Genomic DNA, 13,095 nt, shown 5'->3' on the forward strand with positions numbered 1-13,095 from the left:
GAACGTCAGGATTAGCAATAGCGGGGAGGAGAAGTAGCAACGGGTGGGCATCAGCCCACAGAGGGTTTATCTCCAGGGGGAAGCACTAAGGTCACAGCCAGGTGGAGATACCTGTTGCCTTGCTCCCAGGCTGACCTCACCTCCTCTGCTCCAGCCCAAACGGCATCAGGAGCCACAAAACCCCATGTCCTTGCCTTGCTCTTTTTACAAGGCAAGCAGCTACTTTGCTGCTTCTCCGCGAGGTACAGTACCAGCATACCTGCTCCAAACAGTTCGGATTAAGACTCCTTTGTAGCGATGCTCACTGCCAACCTGCTCACTGCCTTCTGCTTTCCAGCCCAAGCCCTTCCTCACGGGAGACACTGTGCAGCCAGCCACCCTCCAAGCACGATGGGAACCACTGAGGCCACGCTGCGGATGGAGAACGTGGACGTGAAGGAGGAGTGGCAGGATGAGGACTTTCCCAGGTTTGTTCCCTGCAAAAAGCCAGGGCAAGCTGGAAAGAAACCAGCAAGGTGCGGAGCGTGCCATCCCCTCCCGGCAGCCCAAAGGCAACGGGAGTCTCAGCTCCATCAGAGCTGCAACCCACAGGGCAGCTGCGGCCAGGGCTTTTGCAGCGAGTCTGCTCTGCCTGCTTGGAAGCGTTAGGCGGCTCCTGGCAGCTCTGCGAGCATGCCAAAAATAGGGTGTGGGGCAGAGAAGAAAAACCAGGATCAATGGCTAGGGGTATACAGGGGTGGAGGGGCTATTGGATGCATCTCCCCTGACAAAGCAATGCTGCATGGCCAGGAAGCAAAGTCCCTGGGATGCGGTGACCACCGGTGCCAACACGCTGTGCAGCAGGACCTGGCCACCTGCTTGGGCGAATGAATGGCCAAAGCGCTGCTCTTCCCTTCTCCCTGCAGCTTCTCGGCCCCAGAGATGCTCATGCTTTCCAGGACAGGGCAGACATAAGCTGCTCTACCCATGCCGGTGACCCTGCTGCTTCTCCTCTCCTTCCTTTGAAGCAACAGTTGCAACCTTTAAGAAACACATGGGTGAGAGCAGGTGACAAGCTGGCAGCTTCAGCCTTCCCAGGCAATTTATGAGCTGCATTGAAAGCAGACAAACCCCCCTGAGCTAATAGCTTTGCATGCACTGAACTCCCTGCAGCCACCCGAAGGACGTGCCCACACCTGTCCCCGTCCATGTGTCGCCCCACATGTCCAGCACCAGTCCTGCTCCCCCACGCAGCCCAGTGCCAAGCAGCTGGCATGGCCAGCCCTCACGTGAGGGGGGCCAGGGGCTTTTCAGGGCTGGCCCAGCCGTCACAGCTGCAGCAGGTCCCCTCCGGCAGCCCACAGGGAGCCTGTGTTGGCAGGACAGTAGCTCAGTGTGCGGGCAAGCCCGAGCCGCTGCCAGCCCGGCCGTGCAGAAAAGGGCTCCTGTCCCCCGCAGCGTGGGCGCATGAGCTCAGCTCCATCCGCCCTGGCCCCAGCTGCAGTGCGAAACTGAGTGCCTCTGTCCGCCGTCCTGGCACTCTGCTCATCCGACTGCGCTTGTCATCCTTCCTCTAGCCCTGGGCATGGGCTCAGCCAAGCCTTTGGGTTTTGAGGATGGGCTTTGCTTTGTTCTGAGAGCAGGGCTGAGGGACCTCTGCCACCCATAGATGCCCCCAGAGCACCATGCTGCCGAGCTTGCAGCTCAGTAGAGGGGAAAGTAAGGCAGGAGAGAAGCGATTTGCCCAAGGTTGCTTAAAAAGTCTGGGGCTAAAGCAGGTCTGGCACCTGAATCATGGCCCAGTGATCCACACCCAAGCCCACACTCGTGTCTGAGCAGGAGCAGGCTCCATCTTGCCCTTGCCAGGCAAGCAGCAAACTTACTCCAGCAACAGCTAAGCCACCGAAGGGGCATTTCCCTCTGCAGAGCCCATGGCACTGCGTGACATGGCATCTTTTTCCCTGACCAAACTGGGGAAAGGAAGCACAGGGAGAGGTGAAGTGATGTGACCGTGGCTGGCCAGGAAGGCAGTGGCAGGGATGAGGGCAGAGCCTTAGGAACGAGCTCCCCAGCCCGCTGTGCAGCTGCCCTCCCCTCCACTGCAGAGGGATTAAAGCAGGAATGATGCAACTAAAACAGAGCCCAAGCAGCCACTGGGCAAACAACTGAGGGCCAGCTGCATTTAGCTGGCATTTAAAAAATAATTTTCGAGTACTGCTCCCCCAGAAGCATTAAAACAACAGGGCAAAGGCTGCTGCACGGGGGGACAGCAGCAGCTCTCTACCAGATGATTTGCTGCATAGCTATTTTTGCTTAGCCATGATTAACCTATCTGGCCACAAAAACGTATCCCAGACAGATCTGGGCTGGGGGAGCTGAATCCGGCTCCTTGCTAAGAACACGAGGGGACACTCCTGTCCCTCCCTGCAAAGCCGATCTGCAGAGCAGGTTCAGGGCTTGCAGGCTGCAAAGGGGCCACGCTGACACGCCAAGCCAGCGCCCGGAGAGGGAGCAAGCAGAGGGGAAGTGGAGAGGAAAGGGTCACCCCTGCCTGCTGCTCCAACCTCCTGCCAACAGCCCGGCCCGGCTGTTTGTGTGAGTCGCGTCCTGCAGTGATACCGTAGTGGTGCCGCAGAGCATTCTCGCTCCGGCACTCAGCCCAGATTTGGGTACAGCAGGACCTTTTCTCCCGTTTGGATGCTGTTGTCACCAAGTTGTGCCAGGCACCAGCTCATAGTGGGATAAATAACCAGCCAGGCCACGTTTGAGATGAAAGCAAAAAGGAGGAGGGAAGGCTGGAGGGGGGCAGAGGGCCCTGGGATCTTTCCGACTGCTGCCCAGGAATATCGTCGCTTCCTAGCAGCCATGCAAGCAAGAAAGGACTGAGTGCCTTTGATCAGGTCTCTCATAAATATACAACAGCCAGCTCGGAGAGGATTATCCCTTCATCTAAGTATTTATGCAGTTTAATTGGGCTGGTGGCTCTGGTGTTGCAGCAGCACCAAGAGGAGCCAGGGCAGAGCCAGGCTGCAGCCTCCTGCCCACGTGGAGATGCTGGTCCCAGCTAGCTCCCTCCCAGGCATCCTCGGCTGGTGAGGACCCGTGTCCAGCCCCAGGCTGCTGCAAAACAGTCCCTGGCACAGGACCACCCCAATGTTCAGAGCACTCGCCTTAAAAGTGATGGTTTTTCCCCCACGTTTCACCCCAGGGCTGTCCCAGCACCCTGTTTTCTTTAATATCTGGAGGCCTGGCCTCTTCCCCTGGTGAGAAGAGAGCAAGGTCGAGCTCCCACTTCCATCTACCAAAAGGGACAGGTGAAAAAAATGGCTTGGAAGGCCCCAAATAAGCAGGCGCTTGACATCATGAACACATCACGGGCTTGGAGGATTTGGTCACGCTGCACAACCCCATGCTAACGCCAGGGGCCGGGTGCAAGTCCCAGCTTGGAGTAAGGGGACAAGGTGCCCAGCTGAGGGTGGGCAGCGTGCCACTCAGCACCACCCACCAGGGTCACTCACCACAGCACCGAGGCCAAATGCTGACCTTGCTTCCCCCAAAACAGGTCTGGAGCATCTCCCCCAACTTCTGAAAGGCGATGGCCATGTAACAAGACCTGGCATTAGCACCTGCGCTGGAAAGCCAAACTTTTAATTCAATTAGTATTTCTAATCTCATTCATGCCAAGCCGCAGCCAAATATGAGAAGCTGCAAGTCTTAGCCTCTGACATGAAGCTCAAGGAAGAGAGCTCAAGGAGCTCAAGGAAGAGAGCAGCAGATCAGCCATCAGCTTTTTGCTGTGGGTCTGAGTGTGGCAGCTGGGTCCTAGCTCATAGCGAGCCACCTTCCAAATCTCTATAGATTTGGGTATCACCAGCAGCTTTTGCCAAGTAGGGGGCCAAGATGAGGATGAGGAGACAATTCTAGGATCGTACCCAAGGTTTAAACCTTGCCTTCAACACTGCCTGCCATAAAGCAAAGTCCCTACAGACCAAGGAGGCAGCTACCTCCCAGGAGAGGTGGTCGTAGAAGGTGCTGTGGAAGATTTGCTCCCCTGTAGCCAGGGCCTGTGACAGAAGGCAGGATGCACTTAAAAAAATTGGTGGATAGTGCAAAGTGCTGTTGTGCTAAACATCCACCGCTGTTGCACACCCATCCAAGGGTGAAGGGTGCTCTCAAGAAGAAGTGTAAGTGCATCAAAGGCTGTTCCCCACTTGCTTTCCACCCACACTGCTCGCAGTCAGCTCAGCTGCTGCTGTGAGTCAAAGCATCCCTCCACAGTGCCTAGGAACAGCCAAATTTGGGCAGTCTGGGCAGCCCATTGCATTGCCTACACCATGTGGGAAACAGTCATAGACACCAGAGCATCAACCACAGAAAGTGTCCCCTGGAGCCTCGATTAGGGACTCTACAGCTTGGCACTGCCTTTCAACCTCCTGATGAAGACAAAAATGGGGATAATATGGAGAGAACCAGGGTGTTAACAAGGCTCTTTTGGTGATGATATTTATTCCAGTGTCCCTGGCTGAATTTTGTCAGGACAAGATGTGATTTGGCAGGGGGTGGAGGGGTTACACACAGGGTTAGCTTGGAAGTTACCTGAGATTGCAGAGTGCTCTAGTAGGACAGCACCGCTGCTTGGTTGCTCTCAGGCAAATCACCTGAGGTTCTCCATCAGGTCTTTGCTCATAGGCAAAAGGAAAAGGGCAGAGCAAACAGGGGGTTGTACATCTGCTCCAACGCCCTCAGTTCTCTCCAGCATCTCTGCCACAAAGAGCCCTTCTCCAGAGTTGGGCTGAAAACACTGACTATGGCCTCACCTGTTATTACATATTATTTCTCCCGTTTTCACCTTTGCGTCTTGGCTTGTCCGCAGACCTCTCCCAGAAGAAACGGGAATGGAGTCACTGGGCAGTCCTACAGAAGATGAAAACACGTCCTGTAAGTAGCAATCCGGCTCATTGGGAGTTCAGAGGAAAAGGAGGCTAAGGGAATGGGGGGCGCAGTCCAGGTGAAACCCAGGTCCCTCCAAGTCTCAGCAAAAATCCCAGAGAAAACCAGCAGAGACTTGAATTTGCTAATCTTTCACAAGAAGCAGTGGGAGGAAATAGGTATCTCATGAGCATTGGGCACTCTTACCCAGCCCTACCTCTCTGCATTTAGTACCTCCCAGCTATGACCCCAGCCTTAGCTTCCAGGACCACAGCCTGAAATATGCTTAATGAAAGCCCCACGTCTTGCACTAAGGACACAGCACAGGGACAACACATCCACTCTTTTCTTTTTATCTCCAGCTCCCCCAAATACTTTAAACTTTAATGGGGCACACCGTAAGCGGAAGACACTCGTTGCACCTGAAATCAACATTTCCCTGGACCAGAGCGAAGGCTCCATTCTCTCTGATGACTTCTTGGACACGCCAGATGACCTGGACATTAATGTCGACGATATCGAAACCCCTGATGAGACAGATTCCCTTGAATTCCTGGGGAACGGGAATGAACTGGAATGGGAAGGTAAAAGACCATTGCTCAGAGCTTGATTGTATACTGTGGTCCTTGCTTCCCCTCCCAAACTTCTGAGTACCGTTGCTGTGAAAGCCCCAGAGGGGACTGACTGCACGCAGTTTGCAAAGGCACCGACTGGCCTTTTGTGATTGCAGGTATTATAAGCAATGTGAGATGTTAAGATTATTTCTATTGCAATTTGACAGTGGAGCAATATTAGTAAAAACCACAAACTTGCACAGATCAAAGCTGGAGGTGACACAGCTCATCTGCAGCCTGTGTTTGTTGCCATCTCCTGTTGCACACAGAGGCTCTTGCAGAGCCTCTTCTGACATTATATTAATAGCAGAAGTGTTTTACCCCACTAATCCACGCTTGACACACTGCGTTAAGAGCCAGATGCGTAAGCATGAGATGGCTCTCTCCAGTCCCACAGAGTCATCCACCAGCACTTTCTCATTCCCTTCTCCAGATGACACTCCTGTAGCCACAGCCAAGAACATGCCTGGGGACAGCGCGGACCTGTTTGGGGACGGCGGGGCAGAAGAAGGGAGTGCTACCAATGGACGGCTCTGGAGAACAGTCATCATCGGAGAGCAGGAACACCGCATCGACCTGCAGATGATTAAACCTTACATGAGAGTGGTGACGCATGGAGGTGAGGGAGAGGGAGGCCAAATCTTGGCCTGGTGGAGATTTTTTTCAGTATATCTTTGTCAAGCTGGAGGGGATGCAATGACTGATTGTTTGGGCTGTCCTTAGGGAAAAACAGCTGTTCCTTTTGTACCACCAAGTGGCAGACGAGCTCTAAAGCAACCTGCTCATGCTTAAAAGACCTATGGACACTGTAGCAACGTTTCAATAAATAAAAGAAGTAATACAGGTGGCTGTGGCCCTGGGTATGAACATACCCTGACCTTCTGCCCTGGGTGCAGGGAACACAGGCCATGCTTAGGTGCTTAATTGCTCCATAGCTCAGTGCCCAGCTGCCTCTGGATGGACATCCAAAGACCAGCATGCCCAAAGTAAGGGATTCTTTCTGAGATTTGAGCAAAGCCAAGCAGTGACCCAGGGCACAGCTCTTAGCTCTGTTCTTTGACATTCAGTTATTCCTTCCCTGAACCCCACATGCATGTTGTAGCCAAAACCAGAATCGGGGCAGATCTTTCAGCATTCCCATCTGAGACCAAAATGAAGCTTGGCAGCAAGTTAGCCAAAAGGTTCGTGTGTCTCCCCAGCCTGAGTGTGCTATTACTTGGCATTGTCTAACTAACACCACTGTCTCCTGAATCCAGCTCCAATGACGATTTGCTGGATCCTAGCCCCAGTGGATTTGAGGCAAACTACAAGGCATCAAGCAGTATGACAACTGCATCTTCATCTTCCCATAATTCTGCATGAAATAGGTCTGTACAGGGACAAATACTTAAGCCTGGAACAGAGGCACAGGCCCAAATTTGGCAATACATCTTTGCTGGTATTTCTCCTTGTAACTCTTGCATCTCTCCCTGGAGAGAGTCACTGATGCTGTCCGTATCTTTCTTTCCTAGGCTACTATGGAGAAGGTCTCAATGCCATCATTGTCTTTGCTGCCTGCTACCTCCCAGACAGTAACCTGGCCGATTACCACTACATCATGGAGAATCTGTTCTTGTAAGTCACTAGTCAAGTCCAGTGAAGGCAAGGAGGGCAAGAAAGATAACCTGGGCTCTGGGGAACCAGTTTCCATATATTTGTTGCATAGAGAGTCTCAGCTGGAAAACAGTTGAATCCAGGCCAAATGCATCTAGCATGCAGCTGCAGACTAGACAGAACATCACTGGCTGAACCATTGTCCACAACATTTGCATCTGAGTCCAATAAGTCAAAGCATTCAAATATTTATTGTTAATTATGCCAGTGATGGACTCATGACCAGGCTCAACTATATGCACACAATACTGAACCATTTGTAGATACTACTGCTAGGCAGAATGGCACAGGGATGTCCATCAATGTATATGCACTGTGCTAATAACTGTAGGCAACTCCTGAGAAATCCCCCTAGGCATCCTGCAGAGGTGCCAAGAGAGTCTGAAGCCTAATCCAAGATCAACAAAGGAAGGAGCTAGAGTCTTTTTTGGGATGACACATAAGCACCTGAGAAACTCCAAGGGACCTTTTCTGAGTTTCACGTTGCTGTTGCTTCTGACCACCCAACAGATACGTGATCAGTAGCTTGGAGCTGCTGGTGGCTGAGGACTACATGATTGTGTACCTAAATGGAGCAACGCCCCGGAGGAGAATGCCAGGCCTTGGCTGGCTGAAGAAATGCTATCAGATGATAGACAGAAGGTGAGATCCCATCAGAGTTGCCTCTCCACATTCCTCCCTGTTCTCTTTTCATATCTCCTCCACTGCTTCCTCACAGCCTTCCCCCACAACCCCTCCTTCCTCACTCCCTCTGTGCTGTAATTTTTTCCTGAGTCACAGTTTCCTCACTTCCTCTACTTCAGGCTGACATCACCATCACCATCTCCTGCTCCTCCTCCTCCTCCTCCTCTTCTCCTTCCTTCCCTCATGAGCTCCTTCACAGAGGCCAGACTAACACAGTACCCAAACAAGGCAAGCAGGGCAGACTCGGAGATGGTAGCCAAATTCAACCAGGAGCCCAGATCATCAGGCAACCTTGTGCTGATGAGGCAAGTCTGAGATCAAGCCAGGAAATCAACCTGCAGGTCAGGGTGAGATACAGTGAGGGTAACCAGGGTCAAACACAGCCCAGGGACTGATGAGCAAGTCCACAGTGATGAGACACATCCCAGGTCAAACTGGGAAGTCAGGCTGCAAGTCAAGGTCCAGATCAACAGGGGCCATAGCCAGGTATGTGCATGGCTGTGGCTAAGCTGGAGACCAACATTCCTACAATACCCCAGGCCTGAGCTTAAATGGGGATCCTGGCCCACAGACAGGGGTTTTGGGTGGAGGCCCCAGGTGAGGCTGGTCAGGGACATTAACTCCTATTAGCACCCTCAGGGCCCTGATAGAGCACAGGTGAGTTCAGGAGAAGGCACTCCAAATCTGACTTTCTGTCACATGGCTTTTCTACAGATTGCGCAAAAACCTCAAAGCATTGATAATCGTGCATCCATCATGGTTCATCCGAACAGTGCTGGCTATATCCAGGCCCTTCATCAGGTAAATATGACAGGCTCCCAAACTTAGCTGGGTTTGCAATGGAAATTTAACCTCATGAATCAGGTCTTGAGCCAATCTTTAACTCATAGTGACCAAGGTGAGACTGTTTGTTGTTCGTCCCATGTCTGCCTGATAATTATGAGGACAACTCCAGAGATGGTTTTAGCAGGAGATACTTTACTGATCTGGATCCAGATCAAACTTTGTCTCAGCAGGTGAAGTGTAAAGACTACAAGAGACCAGATTCCCTGGGTAGTCCTCAGCCCTTCCAGTAGAATGCACTACCCATAGTGAGAAGCGGGGTCGAAGCAAGTGGTGTACTGTGATGTGACATCCCACCACATTTTTTAGTCATCAGCATATTAGCACTGGGAGGAAATGGTTTCACGTGGACTGCAGAGGGTGCAGAAAATTGCCCATCAACTAAAGTGAAGTTTTGCCTGCTCTGTTCAGGCCCTATGCCACTGCCCCCAGCTTCGGTCTCTGCTGACAGCAGCAGCGTGTCCCAGTTAGATACATCCTTCCACATCAGGGAAAGTTCTCACTGACTTTCTAGGGAGAGAAAAAACAAATAAGCCCTGAAGCACCCGTTCTTTCTCTTTCTCTACCAGTGTGAAGTTTATCAATAAGATCCAGTACGTTCACAGCTTGGAGGAATTGGAGCAACTCATCCCGATGGAGCACGTGCAGATCCCAGACTGCGTCTTACAGTAAGCGTTGCAGATACCCTGGGGCACAGACAGCTCTCAAGAGGCCCGGAGTAAAAATCCTGTAGGGCAGGAGAGTGTGTTGAGTGAAGACCCAGGTACTCAAAACACAGAGCCTGGGGCAAACCTTATCTTACCTGTATATTGTGCCAGGTGGGAGCCTGCACGCTCTGCTCATTTGCAGTCTCTGCCACCTTCAGAGCAAACCCTGCGTTTTACTAAAAGTGAACAGTCTCACCTGGTAGCACTTAAAGAATGTTTCCTGTTTGTTGCAGATATGAAGAAGAGAGAATCAAGGCCAGAAGAGAAAGGTAAAATTAACTTCTGGGGGGGACAGAGGGTGGGTTTGTTTTCTTATAATGTTGTTGCCCTTTTGCTGTCTCATGTGTTTATTTGTGTGTTATAAACAGCGAATCCCATGTTCCTCCTATCCCAATATCTCGCACAACCTACATTTAATTTGTACTTATTTTCTCAAAATAGGCAAAAGATGCATAGCAGCAGCCACAGGCTTCCTAGATTCTCACAGTCTTTACCCTGGCCCAGTGTTGTGTGGCCAATATCGAAAAGTCCCTTGTCTTCTCTAGTTTATCCCTTCACATTCATAAATCCAAGGAAACTAAACTGAGCACGTAACACACCTTTCCCCCCAGCTAGGGATGCATCCCTGGGATAGCTCCAAGCTCAAACTTCCAGCTGGAGAAAGACCCTTTTATCCTATTACCACTGGCTAGCAACAACTCCCCTGATGATCCGGCATTGGGGGGAAGCTTGATTAAAAGGTTATTTATTCATAGAGCTGTTCCTTTCAGCTCCATGAGTGCATGCATCCTGACCAGCACAGTCCGTACGTGCTGTCCAAGTTAAGTAGAAATCACTCCATGTGTGAAGATGTCACATTTTCCCCATGCAATAATGCAAAGCGACCTTCGAGTGAGGGGTGGCGTGCAGATTAAAAGCCACTTTGTTCTGCTGGAGTGGTGTAAAGAGGCCTGTTAGTTCCCAGTTTGCTTTGTTTCATTTTGAAGAGTTGTTCCATTGCCGGTGATTTAAGTTAAAAGTGTTAGCCATAAACAGCGATAATGGTTGGCTCTGCTAAAATCACAGACACAGGAAGGTCCAGCTGGGTTAGCCCAATACATGTGCTATAATAACACCGTCTCGTGCTGCTGAACTGAATGGGAAATGCCGCTTTGGGAGGATTCAGTTCAGTCCAGCGTTAGCCGCGGAAAAGCGAGTCACCCAGCCCAAATTAGTCAGCTCCCTCCCTCAGGGGCTGACGGAGGCATCTTGAAAGCGTTAGGATTATCTAGGCTGCCTGCATATTACCTGGATGAGAACCTAATACAGTCATTTCTGCATCAAACCTGTATGTCTGGCTCCAGCCATCTCCGTAGAAAGACCCCCAGGCAGTGGGGAAACCACAGGTGGCAGATGCTCTACCTTAGATACTCTACTTGTTCATACCCCTAGACGACAGATTTCAAATGCAATTTGCTTTTACAGGGCAGAAGAGAAACAAGACATGGCTGAGAAGGAAAGGTAACTATTCTTTGATATTTATATCCTTCACTTCCAGAATAGCCTGAACAGTCTCTCATGGCAAGGACAATCCCACCGGAGGGTCAGGCCCTGCAATCTCGGGAGGGGTTTGGACCCACAGGATGTTTCTAAAATGTTTGGGAATTGATAAAGTCCCTGCTCTCCCCAAGGTCTCACTGTGCCACCACCTTCCTGATCACACTGAGCCCTACTTCTGTTTTGGAACTTTAGCTATCGATCTTCATCTAGGTGAACGGACTCCTGACTGCTTCACAGCGTGGCAGAGCAGGGGAACCCGTTTGGACATGGAGCAGGGCCAGGGAGCCAGAGCCCCTAGGGAAGGGTCTCCTGACATTCAGCTGCAGCACTTGCACGTTGGTGCAATGCAGAGAGCCAAATACCGCTGTCAGGCACATCTTCAGTGTGCGTAAAGGCAAGATACAAGGCTGTAACATGAGACAGGAAAAAAAATTCTAGGGAGGTTTGGAAGACAGTGTCAAAATACCATGCCAGATTTATTTGGCCTGGATTTGGCTCTGTTTCAGCTTGATACAGCCGCTCTTTTTTTATTCTATCTAACTAGATCCTGAGGGGGAACAGTGGTTATTTCTTCTATTCTCTTCCCAGAGCAGCAGGAGCTTTGATCAGAGTTGCCGGGGTCTGTTTGCGTGATCTGACGTGTTGCAAAGAAACACACGGGACCTCAGGGCCGTAAGAGAGGATGAGTAGTTTGTGGTGAAGATTCACTTACTGTTTTGATGGTTCTCTCCCAAGCAGGCCTGTGCCCCCGGTGGAGGATCAGGAAACCAGGTTTGACTAGTACCTCATTTTTTTCGTTTGCACTCCCTCTGCTACGTGATGATTTCATTGCACGTGTAACCCAACACAAACCAGAAAGGCAAGACCAGGTTAGACCCAAAAGCTCTCTAGCCCAATGCCATTCACCTAGCACAGAAGAGGCACCAGCCCTCTCAAAAGGAATTTACTGCAGAGCTGGCTTCAATTACCCTACAGTAACTTCTTCACAGTCTACATGCTCAGGAGAAGTCCTTAGAGAAGATAAATACCCATTAGAGCTTTCCGTTCTGGCCCTGAGGCACTGCTGTAGAGGATTACACCCAAACACATTCATATTTTTGGATATTAGGGGAAGAACAAAGTACGTGTTACAATTGGCTTCCTAAAAATAACTTTGCCTTTCTGCTTCTTCTCAGCCTGTCATGAAGCAAAGTGCAGCAGAACGACTGGAGTAGGAGAACGACGCAGCCTGGCAGTCACCCATGTAAATGACCTTTTGGTGTAAGACCTTGTCGCCATCTCATACCGGGTTCTGTAAGCTGCCTCCCTTGTCCCAGAGATGCAAAGTCCTTTAAACTTTTTGAAAACATTTTACTTAAAAAAAAAAAAAAAAAAAGCCAAGAACAGCACTTTTCAGGACAGGTTCCAGCTTGTTTCAACAACAGTCTGTGGAGAGCTGTAAGTAGTGCAAATAGATACCATATTTCCTCTTAGCAAGTTAAGAGCATCCTGTAGTCCATTAGTCACCAGCCCAGAAAAAGATATATTTTTTGTTTAAATTATAAACCCTTCCCCTAACTTGCTGCTGGCCAGCATGGAGACTTTTTGCTTTAAATTGCACACCAGTTTCCTCCGCCTAGACATTACAACAGCCATCACCACAGGGAATAACTAACACAGGGAAGGAAAAGAGTGCATTTTTGCCCTTTTTAGATTCGGTATATGTTTGTCCCCATAAATACCAAGTGCCCATCAGTCTACGCACCTCTCCCAGCCTTGGCTTCCCCAGTTAATCCATTGCCAGTCCAACGCAGAAGTTAACTCATAGTGAACCTTTCCTATGAGTAAATGCCATGTTTTTTTAACTTGTCCTGTCCTGGTTTGTAAGGCACTCTGATACTTTTGAAAGAGGGTTCCATATAGCATGGCAGCCTCCGCAGAACCTTCTTAGGAGCATCTTCTCACACCAACGCACACACACACCAGAAAGGTCTGGTTTTAAGAAGGAGCCTTATGGACAGGAAAGCTTTTCACACCTCATCTTTATATTGATTTCATAACACTGGACAATCGTTCACTATTAATACCTCCTATTGCAGAGACAAGCTGCTAAATGTTTGAAATTTCCCACTTTCCCTCCCTGGGTAATGAGGGTCTCATCTAAAAAA

General features: G+C 50.4%; 1 protein-coding gene across 1 annotated transcript; it reads left to right on the plus strand.

Annotated features, from left to right (window-relative positions):
• Positions 1-342: 342 nt before the first annotated feature.
• On the plus strand, positions 343-12,279 carry ATCAY (ATCAY kinesin light chain interacting caytaxin). Its single transcript, XM_013951989.2, has 12 exons — positions 343-467; positions 4,853-4,917; positions 5,271-5,492; positions 5,956-6,141; positions 7,034-7,136; positions 7,686-7,817; positions 8,574-8,660; positions 9,272-9,370; positions 9,643-9,678; positions 10,874-10,909; positions 11,684-11,719; positions 12,124-12,279. The coding sequence occupies exons 1-12, from the start codon at positions 391-393 to the stop codon at positions 12,131-12,133; spliced, it is 1,089 nt and encodes a 362-aa protein (XP_013807443.1). The 5' UTR covers positions 343-390; the 3' UTR covers positions 12,134-12,279.
• Positions 12,280-13,095: the final 816 nt, after the last annotated feature.

Source organism: Apteryx mantelli, chromosome 30 (genome assembly GCF_036417845.1).
Source record: "Apteryx mantelli isolate bAptMan1 chromosome 30, bAptMan1.hap1, whole genome shotgun sequence".
NCBI lineage: Eukaryota > Metazoa > Chordata > Aves > Apterygiformes > Apterygidae > Apteryx > Apteryx mantelli.

Bases quoted from the DNA above. Each gene is read 5' to 3' on its own strand.
- ATCAY (XM_013951989.2), top strand. From the start codon at position 391: ATGGGAACCACTGAGGCCACGCTGCGGATGGAGAACGTGGACGTGAAG. The intron at 468-4,852 runs GTTTGTTCCCTG...GCTTGTCCGCAG, and splicing joins CAGGATGAGGACTTTCCCAG to ACCTCTCCCAGAAGAAACGG. The intron at 10,910-11,683 runs GTAACTATTCTT...TTCTCTCCCAAG, and splicing joins GACATGGCTGAGAAGGAAAG to CAGGCCTGTGCCCCCGGTGG.